Here is a 15,113-nt window from a genome sequence, read left to right as displayed (position 1 = left end):
GGCATAGTATACACAGGTCTGACGAAATACTTCTCCTCAACACTTCTCAATCTGAAAGCCGGGACGAAGCCATCTTTCTCATCGATGCACAACGACCCCAGCCCCCTCACCCATGCCCCGTACCTTACCCTCAACAACACGTTCGGGTAGTCCCAATTCCGTACAAATCTCATCGAAACAGTGCATGCCATCTAGAAATCTCAATAGTGGAAGCCCGCTCCCGCTCTTGTCTCTATCACTCACCAAGCCCTCGAGGGTTTGGTGATCTTCACCCTTCGACACACTGAGATGTTGGGGGTTCTGTTGATGATGAGTAGGGTTCAGAGGCATCGCGGAGGCAACGCTCGGTCTATGAATCGAGAAGGATGGATGATGTGTGTGGATATTGGCTTGGGAAGTGTGGTGACCGTGGGTCTGGATACTTGGTTGAGAGGAATGGTGTACTCGTTCGTTACCGCGAATTGTGGTGGTGTCTGAGTCGCGGGGGTTTGCGAGAGATGTCGCGGCACTTGTTTGCAGACTCGTTGGTGGTGCGGGTGGTAGGGTCGTTGAGGTCGCTATCGCATACTTGTGCACACGGTAGAGGAAACCTTTGATGATGCCGAAGGTAATGAAGCGGCGTACATCGATGCCAGTGAGAAGATCCAGATTCTCCAGCACCCAATTCTTCAAAGTGAGACCTTGTCGCAGCGATGTGTATAGCGTTATCAGCGTCTCATGGCTCGTCTGCCATACATTCTCTTCCTCCTCTTCCTTCTTTTGAGCGGCGATGTGGCTATCGAACTCTGAGACCCTAAGCGTAGATCCGACAGTCTCGCTTTGCTGTGATGACAAAGACGAGGTCGAACTACGCTCGTCCCTACTCTTCTCTGAAACTTCGCTATCCATCCGAGCTGTCTTTGCATTCGAACCAAGTCTCATTCTCGGTACGCTGACGTATCGCATACACTCCTCTTTAACCTCTGCATCCATTATGAAATCACCAATCTCTGCTGTTGGCGCATATATGGCGCTGAAGCTGAAGATATCCAGTAGTATTAAACATCCATAATACACCAAATGTTGAATGGCTCGTCTTGTCAACGAGAGATCGGTATCAGCCAGTTGCGCTATATGGGCTATCGAGTTGATACCGTTTATGTATGGTAGTATGCGATTGAGAGTGAGGTCCGAGGATACGGGTTGCTGGAGACTTGACAGAGATATGGTGAGCAAGGGCACTTGATGCGCGAGGATAGGCGGAGGAGGCGGTCGCGTAGGGAACAGCTTCAGGTTGATCGTATTCGAGTCATCTGGTGGTTGGTTAGTATATCGCATACTACAGTCTGGTACGAAGCATGACTTACCGATTGGTATCATACACTCTGCGTAGTTATTTAAATCCTCAAGCACCATCTCACAGAGCGCATACACCTTGCTGCCACCACCTATCCCAAATCCACCGACGCCATCGTCGTGCCCAAAGCCGACGTTTCCTCCTTCATCTTCCCAAACGCCCTCCTCTTCTCTGGACAAGAATCCGCCCTGCTCTTCTAGGCCTCTCAACAAGCGTCCCAGCTTCCTCACGACTTCGCCGTAGCACGCCCAGTCGCGCTCATTTTCGCCTATCACGATTGCGAAGTTGAAGATGAATTCATTTCTACTGTATTTCCCTTCTCTGATGCAAACAGGGTATCCGATGACGCGATTGTGGTTGATGCAGAAAGTGAGGAGGCGATCGCAGAACTGTTGCGTGGGTATGAGGAATTGCGTGACCGAGGGAAAGGTGAACAGTGGTGTGGGGAGCGCCGACGGGAGGTTGGAGGGTATTATGGCGCCTGCGGGTACCTGGTGGAGGACGCGATTCCCTGGAGAAGATGTCAGCGGGGTTTCCTGAAGGCGCGGCTGTCTTTGGAATACCTTTCTCATGGTGGAAGCGAGTATAGAATATGGCTTTTATCGCGCGCGTAGGCATTGAAATCTGTAGGCTCTACCGCCAAAATTTGCTGGCGACTACATGGTGGGTGTAGAGTCTCCGGAGTCGCGATGTGGGGAGCTTGAGAGAGCTTCCAGGGTTCCGAGGTGTGGTCTGTGCGTTGCATCACGCGTCGTCGTTATGAGATTTCCGAAATACCATTCTGATACATACGACGGAATCTGAACAATCGTTACATTGGCTGTAATGAAAATCACCTAATCATTGCAGTCGAAATATGTCTAGTCGTAGTCCCTATTTGTGGCCTTTCCCAAACACACGCTTTACAAATAGCGTCACCCGTTCACCAAATATCTTCGAACTTCTGTCTCCGACCTTGCCTTGCACTGCTCTAGGGTTGACGATTAGTTCCTTCAACTCGATAACATCCAACTTCAGCTGAGCTAGTGTTTTCTCTGAGGCTGGAAAACAAGGTACTGTTGCACTAAGAGACGCGAAGCGCTGCTTCATCCGCTCGGTAGCTTGGGCATCCCCAGCCAAGAATTCATCGAAGTTCTCCTGGATGATAACCAATGCAGTTTTCGTGCCTTGCTTCCTCGTCTCAACGCATGCGTTGGCATCCGCCCCATGTAGGATCAAGAGTTTCAGTACGGAAATCCATTTGACGGGGTTTTCGATCGGCGTAAAAAGACAATTTTGCCAGGCACTGAACCCGTTGAATTTGAAGTTCGGGTCAGCACCGTTTAGCAAGAGAGTCTGAACGAGATCAGGGTCACTAAAGTCTGACCAGTGTCCGTCGCGCTGTGGCTCAGGTCTGCACGCGTAGTCGAGCAAAGGCCTACCACGTTTGTCCAAACAAAGCTGGCCTTTTGCACGGATGGTGTCTTGGACGTACAAAGTCAAACCGAATCTGACGTTCAGGGACATGAAGTTATCATGCCAGGGAGCAGGCCTCGAGTAATCCTCCTCCCATGTGTCGCACCAAGTCGCCCCCTCGTATTGTTTTTGCTCTCCCCATTCTCCCTTGACGCTTGGGAAGTAAGCCCTCATTGATTTGTCGAGCTCGTCGAGAAGTTTTCGAGAGCTCGCCTGGGTCTTCGCCTCTGCAAGTCGCGCAAAGAGCAGAGCATCAGTCACAAGCTCCCAAGGAACCTTGCGGTCGGCAGGTCGCTGCCGCACTAGATCCACTGCTTTGACTTCCATGACCAATGATTGTAACACAGCCAGAGAGGCGTGGAACTGCTGTCCTTCTGTGTGGCTTACCAGATCGTCCCAGACCTCTTTTGTGTGTAGAAAATCAGCAACAGTTCTGTGAAGATATACAACGTCCTTCTTGCTTCTTTGTTTTACCTGACTTGATTCGTCCTGACCTGTGCCTTCTTTCTGGGACTCGACTCGCGTCCGGAGCTCTAGGAGACCTGCGCAACGGCTTCTGAGTCGACGGTCTGTGGTGATCTCAATTTTTTTGAGATCTTCGTCCGACAAGGGAGAGATCTCTGCACTTATGATCTCCTTGGTTTTGGCTTCTGCATAGGACAATCTGACGGCGGATAGTGGCCTTACAGAATCTCTTCCCGTCACAGACGACTGTTGGTGGCCTTCGTCGTTGCACCGAAGGATTTGAAATATGCATGCGGCTTGCGACTTGTACAAGGGAGGCACGTCATTTAGCATGTGGGTGAAAAGCGCCTCAAGATCCTGCGGTAAATCCCGGAGCCGCACTTGAAGCTCTTCGATCTTGTTGCCATTCCGTAGCCCTTGAAGGAGAGACTTCACTACAAGTTTGACCCATAAGAAAACGCCAGAGGCTGAGCTGACAATCTCTTCCACAAGGGCTTTGGTGTCGTCTTCGTAAGTGGCTTTCAGATACACCATCTGAGGATGTACGGACAAGCTGTCATCCACATACTTTGTGATATCTTTATGAGTGAGCTGCTGGAGCTGCAGTTGTGGCTGACCAGCGAAGCAATCCGTAAACTCCGTGAGCGGCCTGCTCGATAGGAGGGCTTTGATTTTGCCATTCTTGGTGGCAGTGATGAACATCTCCCCAAGCTCGGTCATCGTGATTCGTTGAGCATCGAATTCATCTAAACCGTCGACTACTATTACGATTTTCGTGGATGTGAGAGGATTGTTCGTGAGCCTTCCAAACGCTCGCCGAAGCTGGTGAAACGTTGGGAATTCGTCCCATTCAGCGTTGAGTAGATATTGCTCCGCGAACAGTGTAGAGGCTAGAGATATGTCCTGACCGAGCACTTGCCAAAGTAGTGAACGCAAGAGACCTTCTTGGGACCTTTGGATTTGAGCACCCGAACTCCAAAAGTAGTAGTCAGCAACAATGAGATGATCGCCTCCAGCCCAACGTTCTAGCGAATCCATAAACCGGGGATCTTGATGGAGATACTTCATCAACGTCGATTTTCCGGATCCGGCCTTCCCATTGATCCAATACACGCCACCATCCTGGCCAAGCCAGTTTGCGAGGCTTGGCCAGCTTGAGGAATCTCTACTCTCCAGTGCCCAGTTGAAGGTGTTCTGATGTGCAGTATCGATGTCGTCGTATCTATCATCTTTCCGGGCGAAGTGTAACTTACTCGTGATTGCGCTTGGGACATCCTTTATGCTGTACTTCTCTGATCGTTGATTGGCGATGGTACGTAAGACCTCTTTGTGACGTATCGATGCCAAAGAGCTGTCGACCTCTTGCCTTTGTATAATCTTTTCGGTCTGTGAAGCTATTGCCGTGCCGAGTTGTTTGTTGCTCTCCACTATGCTCAGCATCGCCGTCCGACTCGTTTCATCTAGACCTTGTAGTTGATCATCCCTGATAGACACTAGAATTCTAAACTGAAGCTCATCACGCATTGTCTGAAGTCGTGACTTGATATCCTCGATCGTTTTCGCATTCCAAGACGCTTTCAAAGCGCTGAGAATCGTTTTGTATTTGGCCGCGTCTTTGGAACATCGCAACGACTCGAGTTTGGCGATAAGTTCTTGAGCAATCTTCGTGCACTCAGCAGCCAGATCCTCGAGTGCCTATAGATATGTAAGACTGACGTTGTGAGAGCCATACCTTGTACATGTCTAACGTACCTGGCTGTCCTGGGCTAATGGGCCCGAGCTGGCTGGATTAGGACGAGCCCATAATGTTATGCGTTCGTTCAGTGCCGTGAAGTCTTCAACCACCCGTTCTAATTCCGAGTTCTGTATGGTAGAACCTGACTGGCGAATTTGGTTTCCAATTGACAAGACTTTCGCGGTGAAGTCTATAACCTGTAAGATGTTGGCAGCAAGACTAAGTCCTGCGATGGCTTCCATGGCGACCACTCGAATGTGACAGGAAAGGCCATCGCAAGTTTGAGGCTGGGGGCTGGCGTCTTAAAGGGTCGGACGAGTATGCAGCTTAGCTGCGTGCAGATGTTGCGCTAACGTTCAGCTGAAGTCGTGCGGGTCTGGAAGCCAATGGGCGCACATGATCACCGCCACCAAAACAGCCAACAAGTGGTAACTCCGAAGATCGCCCAGCCGACTCTTCTGCCAGTCTGTAGAGATATTCCATAATGCTAAGAACGTGCGCTTATCGAGCAAACCGCGCTGTGATGTGAGGATAGCGCCTAGTCAGAGTGGCACCACCTCCTACATGAAAAAAACTGAACAACTGCCTCCTAGAAGTCTACATCACCCCGAAGGATATGTGAACTTTAACTCTTACACTAACGTAGACGGCAGAGTACCGGTTTAGTTTTTCCTTGTATGAGGTGGAACTGGAAGTGAGTTGGCGAGATCAACTCGTGAAAGGGTATATTGAAACGTATCGATACGCTCGCCTGGATGGAAAATGAAGAGCCCAAATCTTCTTTGGAAATACTCACGCCGTGTAGGAAAAAAGTGTACGCGTACGAGCACGCACCAAAGGAGAAACCACCTTGAGCAAATGCCGCATCACTTAGTCGTCCGAGCCGTCCTCAGGAAGCTCCCTCAGCACGTCATCCACAATCTCAATGAGCTCATCAACATCCGGTCGCTCGCTTGGCTCGAGCCTCAAACACTTCCTCACCACCTCTTTGACGCTGTCTGTGATAGCATCCTCGGGGTTCGCCTTCTGCTTGCCCCTCTGCATACCCTCGTCTGGAAATCTCCAGTCACCACCCAAGACACATATGCTCAGACTCCCACCAGTCTCGTCTGACCTGGCCTCGAAGGGGCTCTTGCCGACTAAGCAGGCATAGAGCGTGCAACCGAGGGACCAGATGTCGACCTTGGTGTCAATGACAGAGCCCGTCTTGACGTCGAAGAGTTCCGGAGCGCGGTATGGCATGGTGGAGTGCTCGGCGGCGGTATCTTGGATTTGTAGGGCGAGGGATCGCGACGTTACGGGCGTGGGGGATGGTGCGAGTGAGCCGAGATCCATGAGGATGGGTGTCTGGCCGTCGTCGTCTATCATAATGTTTCCTACGCGTGTTAGTCTCTAGAATGCGCGACCATGAGATGAATGCAGTGCATACCAGGCTTGATATCTCTGTGCGCGTACGCCCTCTCCCCGCCAGGCGCAATGCCTTCGTGCGCCGCTGTGACTTCTGACTCCTCTAGCAGTCCTTCTGCCTCTTGCTCGTCGTCCTCGTCGTGATCGCGATTCCGCCTGCTCGGGCGCATCTCCATTGTCTCCGCAGCTTCCGCGTCTGCCCTCTTCGCGTCTCTCCGGACTTTCTTCGCCTTGCCTTCACTCTTCGCGCCGCCGGGCCCACCCTTAATCTTGTACTGATGCATCGCCTTCAGCGCTTTGCAGACACCCAGGAACAGCACCATGAGTCTTCGCTCGGGGAACTTTGTGTGATTGACCAGGTTCGCGTTGATCATGTCTTGTAGGTTGCCGCGACGGTAGTATGGTAGGAGGATGTATACGGTCTTCGCGGATGAGTCTGATTTGTCGGTTTCAACGGAGTAGTCGATTGAGTGTATGATGTTGGGGTGCGGCGAGAAGAGTGTGTAGGCTTCGACTTCCTTGAGCGCCAGGCTCACGCTTTCTTGGCCGAAGGGACATCTAATCTTCTTGAGTGCGAGGAGTTGTTGATTCGAGTTGTCTTGTACGAGGTATACATATGAGAAGCCACCCTGTGTCGCGATTAGTTGACTGAATGCGGTCCATTGTATGTAGCTCAGCTTACCTCGCCCAGCAGCCGTAATATCTTGAAACTCCGACTGTTGATCTTCAATTGTGGTGAGCTTGGAAAGCAGACCATGCAATTTGTAAAGGAATAGACGACATCTAGGAAGTATGTGCCTAAGGATCCCATCGTGGCGGTTTCCGTTGCGAGTGCGATTTGTTTTGTTTGCGAAGCTATCGACAGCTTGCGTGAAGGCGGTGCCGAGATAGACGCGCGGTCAATTCGAATTGTCGAGTGTCGCAATAGTACGGAGCTTATGTTTGGGTGATGAGGAGGTGATCGGTGCGGAACGATAGTGTAGACGTGTTGTTTACTGTGATAGGATGTGGGTGTGTTGGTGCTGACGACGAGGTTCCGGGTTGCGCCAAGGCGTGGCTGTGAACCCTGGCAGTTGCACGCTTTCGATCGCCTGCGGAACGTGGTCGGGAAGATCCACGTGCGACTAACCCGAAGCGGGCGCTAGCGTCGCATTGCCCAAAAACTTGAAATATGATCCAAACTCCACAAAAATTTGCCATCAACGTCTCCAAGAGACTCAATACATCTCGGGCGTATGGCTCAGTGGTAGAGCGCTCGCTTTGCAAGGATTTTAGCGCTAAGCCTAGTGCAGAAGTCTTCAACAACATGCGAGAGGTCCGGGTTTCGATCACCCGTCCGTCCATTTTTTGGCCCCTTGATGCCCCCTGTAACTCTTTTTTGAAGGTCTAACATGCTATGTTGAGTATAGAAGAGATACTACAAAGTTCCTGTGTCTACAACCACCCTCAACGTCCCCTGGAGGTTTTCGGTATATCACCTAGGCGAATTGAATCCACTCTACATGTCGAGCCCGTTCCCTAACACATCCCACATCACCCGCCCGTCCATTACAACTTCTTTTTTTGCTGTTTTTCCTGCCTCTTATTTCTATTTGTGCAGTTTATAGCATGCTATCGCAAGAGTTATGTGGATCTTGCGAATCTATCTTGTCTAAGAAACTAGGATGAAGTTTCTTAAAAGGGGTGAAGATACACACAAACGCTGCTTGCATTGTCTTGCATTTTGTCTATGCAGCCAAGGTTCAACCTCCGTACCTTGCTTTCACCTGTGATACTCTGCCGTGGACCGCCTCTACGTCCAGTACCCGAAGAGACTTGTTTCTTGAGGTTTTTAGAGGTAACTTCGGCATTTCCTACCTAGATTATCAGGTCAGTCGCACGTATGTGTAGGTCTGGTCAAGATCAGTTGGGCTGGCGACATAAGTGTTTAGATGTTTCCCTCAACGGTATTGTACCCGTCTACCACAAGGAATTGAGCACGTCGTCATAAGAGACCAGCTCCTCCGAAAGATAACCTCCCGCTAATTACTAATTTAGCTGCATTACCAACCACCTGATCTACTGCAACATCTTGATCAGGCCGAAGCCTGAACACCGTGAAGCATACATCAACGCCAGGTTCTTCAATCCTTTGATCATAACCCAGTGTATGCGGCAACACCCTTGAATTTCATTATTGTATCCAAGGACTACCTTATACAAGGAAAAAGCTGAACAGGTTTACAGACTACGTTAACGTAAAAGTATGCAAAATAGATAGCCTAACGTCGATGTAGACTCTAGGGTGTTCAGTTTCCCCCTAGATTGACGTGACCCCCTCTCAAGGCGCGACATCCTTCGGCATCCCATCCACCCCAAGATCAATCTCCTTGTCCAAGTTCTCCAAGAACCCCTTGCCGCGGAAATCCTCTTTGCCAACCACCTTATCCATTATCCCCGCAACCTCCTCACACTTATTATACCACATCCTCTCGTAGTTGTACTCGTCCGCGGGACCGTCCGGCATCATGATCCACTCAGGTATCGCACCTTTCTCTTGCTCATTATCCTTGTACCACCAAAACCTTGCTGTATCATCCTCTTTTGTGCGCCAATTACCGCGGTTCCAGTTGTGCTTCAGCGGAGAGTGCTTGTCCCATCCGCGGACGAGATGGCGGTAGTAGGCGATGGGGTGGATGTATTCGTTTGTATCACCTAGATCGCGAAGTTTGGTCCATTTGGGCGCTTTGGTGTCTTCGTTGTAACACTCGACTTCTTCGTGGCCGGGCATGCGCTGCCATGATCCGATGAAGTAGTATATGCCGCTGTAAGAGTCTACGAGAGGACCTGTACCCCAGCTGAAGTCGAAGTTGGTATGTGAGTGGGGTGGAGAACGCGGCGGAGGTTTGAGTGTGTCGTGACCGATGCCGGGAATGGAGATCTTTGGGAGCAGGTTCCACGCTTTTTGAAGGAAGTTCTGATGGTGATAGGTGCATGCGAAGCGGAGGCGGAACAGCCAGCGCGTGTACTGGTCCATGGACAGCTGGAAGGCATGGCGATCGATGGTGAGGTGTGGAGAGATGACTTGAAGCATCCAGCAGAGCGTTGCTGTGGAGATGTTTTCCGAATCTCCCTTCATATCACCGAAAGCGTCTTGTGAACCACCGCCGATATTTGTATGGACACCAGGAAACCAAACCTGCTTCAGCTCTGGTGTTGGTCGGTTCGGATCGTCAACTAGATCTTTAGGAATGTACCAGAGAGTAGGGCGGAAGGCCCTCCGACGCTCATCCAGAGCCAATGCCTGGAATGCATGCTCGATGTCTACAAATCGTTAGCCATAATCACACGCTTCGACACCACTAGAACTCACTCTCCGTCAGCTCGACGTTGTGAAACCCATATTTCGTCCTCGACCATGCCAGATCAATACCAATCAGATCGGGTACACCCAACGAGCCAACGGTATCCCACACACCCACCACCTTCACCTTCCTACTACCCTCGCTAACAGCAAGCTCGCCATGTGGTCGAATATCCCATACTTCCGCCAGCAGTTTGAGATCATGCCAGTCGATGTTCCTGACATCTACGCCCTCTTTCTCCATCTGTAGACCCCTCTCACTGAGCTTGCCCTTGGTGAACCATCTGTATTCCTTCGTCTCCCGGAAATCAACACCCTCTTCGTTCCTTTGATATAGACGATACAGCTCCGGGAAGAATTGCATGTTGACTGGTGCAATCACACCGATATCCGAGACCAGCCCGGCAACCGCACGTGCGGTGTAAGCTCCTCTCGAAAACCCGAAACAGAAGATCTCATCGCCCGGCTCGTAGTTTTGCACAATGAAGTTGTAAGCTTCGATGACGTTCTCCGCAAGACCAGCTCCCGTGCCACCTTGTCGTCGTCTCTCAGAGGTGCTCAGATTCCCGGTTCCTATCCCGGAATCGTAGTACACGATCTGATGGAATTTCTTCGATGCGTCGTCCTTGTCGGTGCCAACACGCGCTATCAAACGGCAGAGTCTGGCAACATTTGAGGGTATGTTGTCTTTGCTGCTGACGCTCGATTGCCATGTGCCATCGCAGCAGATCACTAGCCGTCGTCTCCAGGCGGTGTTGTCGTTGACCATGGTGGCAAAATGCAAGTTTGTGTAGGTAAATGGGAAAAGAAGAACAGAAGGTCGGTCGTCTTAGCGCGCAATGTCGATTATAGGAAGGAGGAATGCGTATAAACAAGTACAAGAACGCTGATCAGATACCAAGGCTGAATCGCAGGCAAGCGCGTCGGACGTCGTTATATGACACTCAGGGGTAAGCAAAAAGACAAGCAAGTACACGCAGCACAAAAGACGAAGCTGACCGGTTCCAAGCCACGAAGCTGCATTCAGGCAATGGGGCAATGAGGCAGCGCAACTCTTCTAATATATCCTCATCGAGTCGTACACCGTGAATGGTCGAACCCCGAATGCCCATGACGGACGCCTAATTCCCCATGTCGCCAATGCGCCCGCCGCATTGTCCAGGTGCGGCTGAAGGAGGCTGCCAAGCGACCTGTTTGAGCGGGATGAAGCGCTGCTCCTACCCGCACGCCTTTGCATTTTCACCGAAGGACGGGTCAGACCGTGAACGCCTTCGGGGTGGTCTGATATGGCGCGGAGGTGTTGGAGTGAGAATTGCTCGCGTTGCGCGCGTCGGCGCGCTGTCAGAACATGAGAGAATGCGGTGTGCGTGTATGGGGCTTGTGCACGCGATCATCATTGCCGTCGCTACTTAGCTTTGCCGTTTGAACTTTGATTGCGATATTGAAAACACGGTTTGTGCGGGTGTGAATAGTTGTGAACTGATCAATGTGTGATGGGTGTTGGGGGTCATGGGCGGGGTCCGAGGCGCAGGCAACGCGGTCAAGGCGTGTCAGCTGTTGCCCGAACCTGAAGTAAAAATACTCAGGCAACGGCAGGCACAGCCCATCTCCAACTCAGAATGCCACAACAACAGTCAGATTACTGTCAAAAGCTGCATTCCTGTTACACCATTGTCAGCTCAATACTTGCTTGTTTCACTCGGCACGTGCATGCCGTCTCAAAAAAAGGCCGAGTATGCTAGCACCACCCGAAGGCGGCGGCAATATACCAACATTGATTCTTCTCGTCAATACCCTATATCCAAAAAGCGGTCTATACTATCGCTGAACATCAAAACGTGACCAACAGTCGCTGAAGACCAGATCCGTGGAGTATCCCAGTGCCGTCTGTCGCGATATGGCGCCATTTTGGCGCAATCCCAGAGTACCATTGTGGCAGCCCCAGGCGTGCCTATATAACGCCCACCATCCCACCATGAAAAGAACGCTTAATCGCTGAACATCACAAGACTGCTTCCTGAAACTTGTACGACAATCCCCAGGTCGTCAAAGCCCCTGGCATCAAGCACTCACATTGAGCGAGGTGAGTTACCAGCTGTATGCGGCCGACTGCCGTATTGAGATCCATCATTAAAGCCCTCGAAGCTTTCACCTGATGACATCCTCCTCAGATCGTTGTCGTCGCCCATGTCGACATCCTCCATTTCGTACCGGCCCGCACCGTTCGGGTTCTGAGGCGGTCCCATATTGGCAAAAGAACTGTATTGCCGTGGGGGCGCCGCGGGCGGAACGCCAGCACTGCTGATTTGTTCTGCGAGGCTGGGCTTCTCCGCCAGATTGTTAAGCATGGCGCGACTCGCGTCCAACATCGACACGGCGTACTCAAGGAAGTCCGCTCGCTTGGAAGAGACAGAAAGCGTCCAGCGGTACTCGCATAGTCTGAGCTTGTAGAACTCGGCTTCCTCCTTAGCGGGTGCCGTAGCCCATAGCAGCGACCCAAAGGTGCCGATGAGTGTAAAGTTAACTTTAGAAGCAAAGTACCAGAAACCCTGCAGATGCTCCGGCTTCAGACGGTTCACAAAGTCCATAGCAGATATCAGCCGCGTCTTCGCGGCGTTGCGGCACATGAAGAGACCGTAAGAGTCGGGGTTGGTGGAGTCGAGCGACTGTACTATGCGTCTGTGCAGCGTAATCTCCGTCGCGAAGTACGCGAGATGCAGATAGCCCGTAGAGGTGAGCTTGCCCTTCTCGGGAACGTTCATCTTGACCTCTGCGGGCAGCTTCTCGTGCCATTGACGAAGCTTGATCTGTACGGGCTTGGCTCGTGCGAGGATCAACTCGGTCGACTTTCTCCCCGCATTGGCAAAGTCGTGGATCGCCGTTTGGGTGTAAAATGTGTCCATGACCTCCGCCATGATCTGCGTGAGCCCAATCATCTGGGCAAACAGTATCCGGCCTCGGTGGCTCTCTACCTGCTCCTCTTCAGATTCTTCCTGGCGCGTCTCGTAGCCATCTCCTTCTTCAACAAAATCGTCTTCTGTAATCGGCTTCACCGCCCAGTTGGCATTGAAGATGTGCGATGGCCGGCCGTGGATGAGTGAGCTCCACTTGTCTTGCATGTACAACGCCCATGCGATGCGCTTCCTCAAGCCACGCTCCCAGAGAGGAACTGACCATGATGAGCAGTCGAGATGCAGGCCTAGTTCTTGACCAATGGCCACCAGCTGTGTTGTCAAGCTCCAAGAGTCCGCTTCAGGACGTTGCAGCAACAACAAGCCAGCCTGTATCGTCGACAGTTTAGGTCGCTCCATAGCCAGTGTGAGCGCCTTCATGGCAATCGCTTCTAGCCGCGCTGCATCAGGTCGGGAGTAGTTTGCTAGCTTGGGGTCGAGAGACCACCAGTTGAGCGCCAGGATGTACATGCCAGCCAACAAGGCTGGCGAAAAACCCCGATCGCCTCTGCGATACCGCTCGACAAACAGATGTTTCTGGATGATAGGGTAGTTTGGATGTACTACTTGGAAGTAAAGATCTAGTAAAGCAGGACCATGTGGGTGCACAAGCTGCTCGACCTGACCTAACGCCTCAGACTCGCCGGCGAAGTCTTGTGTATTCTCGTCAGGTAGCATAATGAAACATTCATGATCGTTCACACGTCGAAGCGTACCAAGGTCGAAGGTCGACTCGTTACGGGTGTCGAACTGTGATAAGCCAATGAGCAGCGAATCGAATGGAGAACTCAGACCGATGTATCTGCTATGTTGGCGTCGTTGCAGCCCTAATGTCTCTCCGAACTGAGGCAAATGAAGGCTCGCTATTTGAGATAATGAGGGCTGCGGTGGTGGTGGACTTGGCGCGGTTGCTGTGATGGTGGGTGTTGACAGTGCTAGTGGCGGAGGATCTGAGTCGACGGATCTGCCAGAGGATGTCAGCACGACATCCAGCTATACGCCGACGAGCCAGAACGCCTGGCGAGGGCCACAGCTCCCGGTGCCACGACCACATGCGGGATAAAAAAGCAAGTAGTGTTGCACATGCGCACGTGACCTGGTAGCGTGACGCAAGAGGCATAGCAGATGTCGGAAGTGATATATCTACGCGAGCCGTGGACGTGAAGCAGTAGCGGGGTGGCCTAAACATACCTCTTCTTGGTGTTGTTTGGCGAGTCCTTCTTCTCACCGTCGACGACTTTCCTCTTCCGCGGCAGTGGGCTTTGTACAAAGGTACACTCCTGCTTGTGGAACTCGCACAGGACACACAAAGCAGCGCCCTCGTGTATCACACAGCGGCTCTTCCTCCTTCGGCACGCGTCACAAGGGCGTTCCCTCCGTGAGCGGATGTTAGATACTGGACCGTTGTTGGACGTGGGCTTGCTCAAGCTCTCCTTGCTGGATGGTGACTTCTGTATCGTGCGAGGACGAGCTGGTGCTATAGAGACAACAGGACGTGGGCCCATAGCCGGCTGCTGCATTGCTACGGCCGTCATGGCTAGCTGGCGTGGTGGAAGGGTGCGATAAGGCTATGATAGACTACGGCCCGTTGGCTAGTTTCCGAATCAGGGTGCAAGTATCTCGCTATCGGAAGCAGGGTTCGTGACAGGTCTTATCGCGTGGGAGATAGGTAGTTCAATCGGTATATGGGAGATATCCCGGAAATGCAAATCCAGTTGGGTAATCCAATGGAGAGTCAGACGAGTCCTACTTAGGGCCCTAGGTTGCCGGTAACGGCGGCGAGGAGTATGAGGTGACTGATGGTTCGCGCCGTCATTGAAGGTCTACGAAAGAAGTAGAGGATGGGCGGAGGCGGGCGGGATGGCGGGATCAGCCTGGCCTTGGAGCTTGGAGACCTAGAACCCTGTGTGGGGAGAAAGCAGGCGCATAATCGGGGGTGGCAGTCGTATATACTGGAGTGTCGCTGGAGAGCGCGCTGCGAGAGTCTTTTGTGGCAGACATGTGCTCGGGATGGGTTTCAAGATGCAGGGTGCACGGATGTTGCTTGGAGGTAAGCTGGATGGGCTCTAGCGGCTTCCTGCATTCTATCTTACGTACAGCCGAGAGATAAGGACTTTGCGGTGGGCCAATGGCTGCCGTGCATGGCTTCCCCCACCTGAATAATGTGATCTTTCCATTACTCCAGCTCTTGCTTATCTGTGCGTCTGTACTACACAGGATCCAGTTTAACTGTCTCGAGGAATTACTCTTATGTACTCGTTACCATACTCCATAGTTTTAGTATTGGCGCATGCACGTCACCCACGGCTACGCATCATTATCGCTCGCCTAGCACTGGTAAACAGTTGACGACCGTTTGAGGGACCTTGCAGCTGACAGTTGCACCGCTGAATTTTCTTGTTCGCAGCCTCGACAGCACAT

The 15,113-nt window shown here is 51.9% G+C and overlaps 4 protein-coding genes and 1 non-coding gene across 5 annotated transcripts; 1 reads left to right on the top strand and 4 right to left on the bottom strand.

Moving 5' to 3' along the window:
* Positions 1-78: 78 nt before the first annotated feature.
* J4E88_004067 (uncharacterized protein) lies at positions 79-5,233 on the bottom strand (the record flags this gene model as incomplete). The annotated part of the gene is made up of 4 exons (XM_049397714.1): positions 79-1,292; positions 1,347-1,847; positions 2,236-4,951; positions 5,009-5,233. The coding sequence occupies 4 exons, from the start codon at positions 5,231-5,233 to the stop codon at positions 79-81; spliced, it is 4,656 nt and encodes a 1,551-aa protein (XP_049256159.1).
* Positions 5,234-5,861: 628 nt separating this feature from the next.
* On the bottom strand, positions 5,862-7,209 carry J4E88_004066 (uncharacterized protein; the record flags this gene model as incomplete). The annotated part of the gene is made up of 3 exons (XM_049397713.1): positions 5,862-6,367; positions 6,421-7,027; positions 7,081-7,209. The coding sequence occupies 3 exons, from the start codon at positions 7,207-7,209 to the stop codon at positions 5,862-5,864; spliced, it is 1,242 nt and encodes a 413-aa protein (XP_049256158.1).
* Positions 7,210-7,627: 418 nt separating this feature from the next.
* J4E88_004065 lies at positions 7,628-7,741 on the top strand. Its single transcript has one exon. It is a non-coding gene; the product is annotated as a tRNA-Ala (tRNA).
* A 977-nt stretch (positions 7,742-8,718) lies between these two features.
* J4E88_004064 (uncharacterized protein) lies at positions 8,719-10,510 on the bottom strand (the record flags this gene model as incomplete). Its single annotated transcript, XM_049397712.1, has 2 exons — positions 8,719-9,701; positions 9,751-10,510. The coding sequence occupies 2 exons, from the start codon at positions 10,508-10,510 to the stop codon at positions 8,719-8,721; spliced, it is 1,743 nt and encodes a 580-aa protein (XP_049256157.1).
* Positions 10,511-11,810: 1,300 nt separating this feature from the next.
* On the bottom strand, positions 11,811-14,227 carry J4E88_004063 (uncharacterized protein; the record flags this gene model as incomplete). Its single annotated transcript, XM_049397711.1, has 2 exons — positions 11,811-13,656; positions 13,884-14,227. 2 exons carry the CDS (start codon positions 14,225-14,227, stop codon positions 11,811-11,813), a joined length of 2,190 nt encoding a protein of 729 aa, XP_049256156.1.
* Between the last annotated feature and the right edge of the window lie 886 nt (positions 14,228-15,113).

Source organism: Alternaria novae-zelandiae (assembly GCF_023758075.1).
Source record: "Alternaria novae-zelandiae strain BMP 2774 chromosome Unknown scaffold_7, whole genome shotgun sequence".
Taxonomy (NCBI): domain Eukaryota; kingdom Fungi; phylum Ascomycota; class Dothideomycetes; order Pleosporales; family Pleosporaceae; genus Alternaria; species Alternaria novae-zelandiae.
This window is presented reverse-complemented; position numbering and strand designations above follow the sequence as displayed.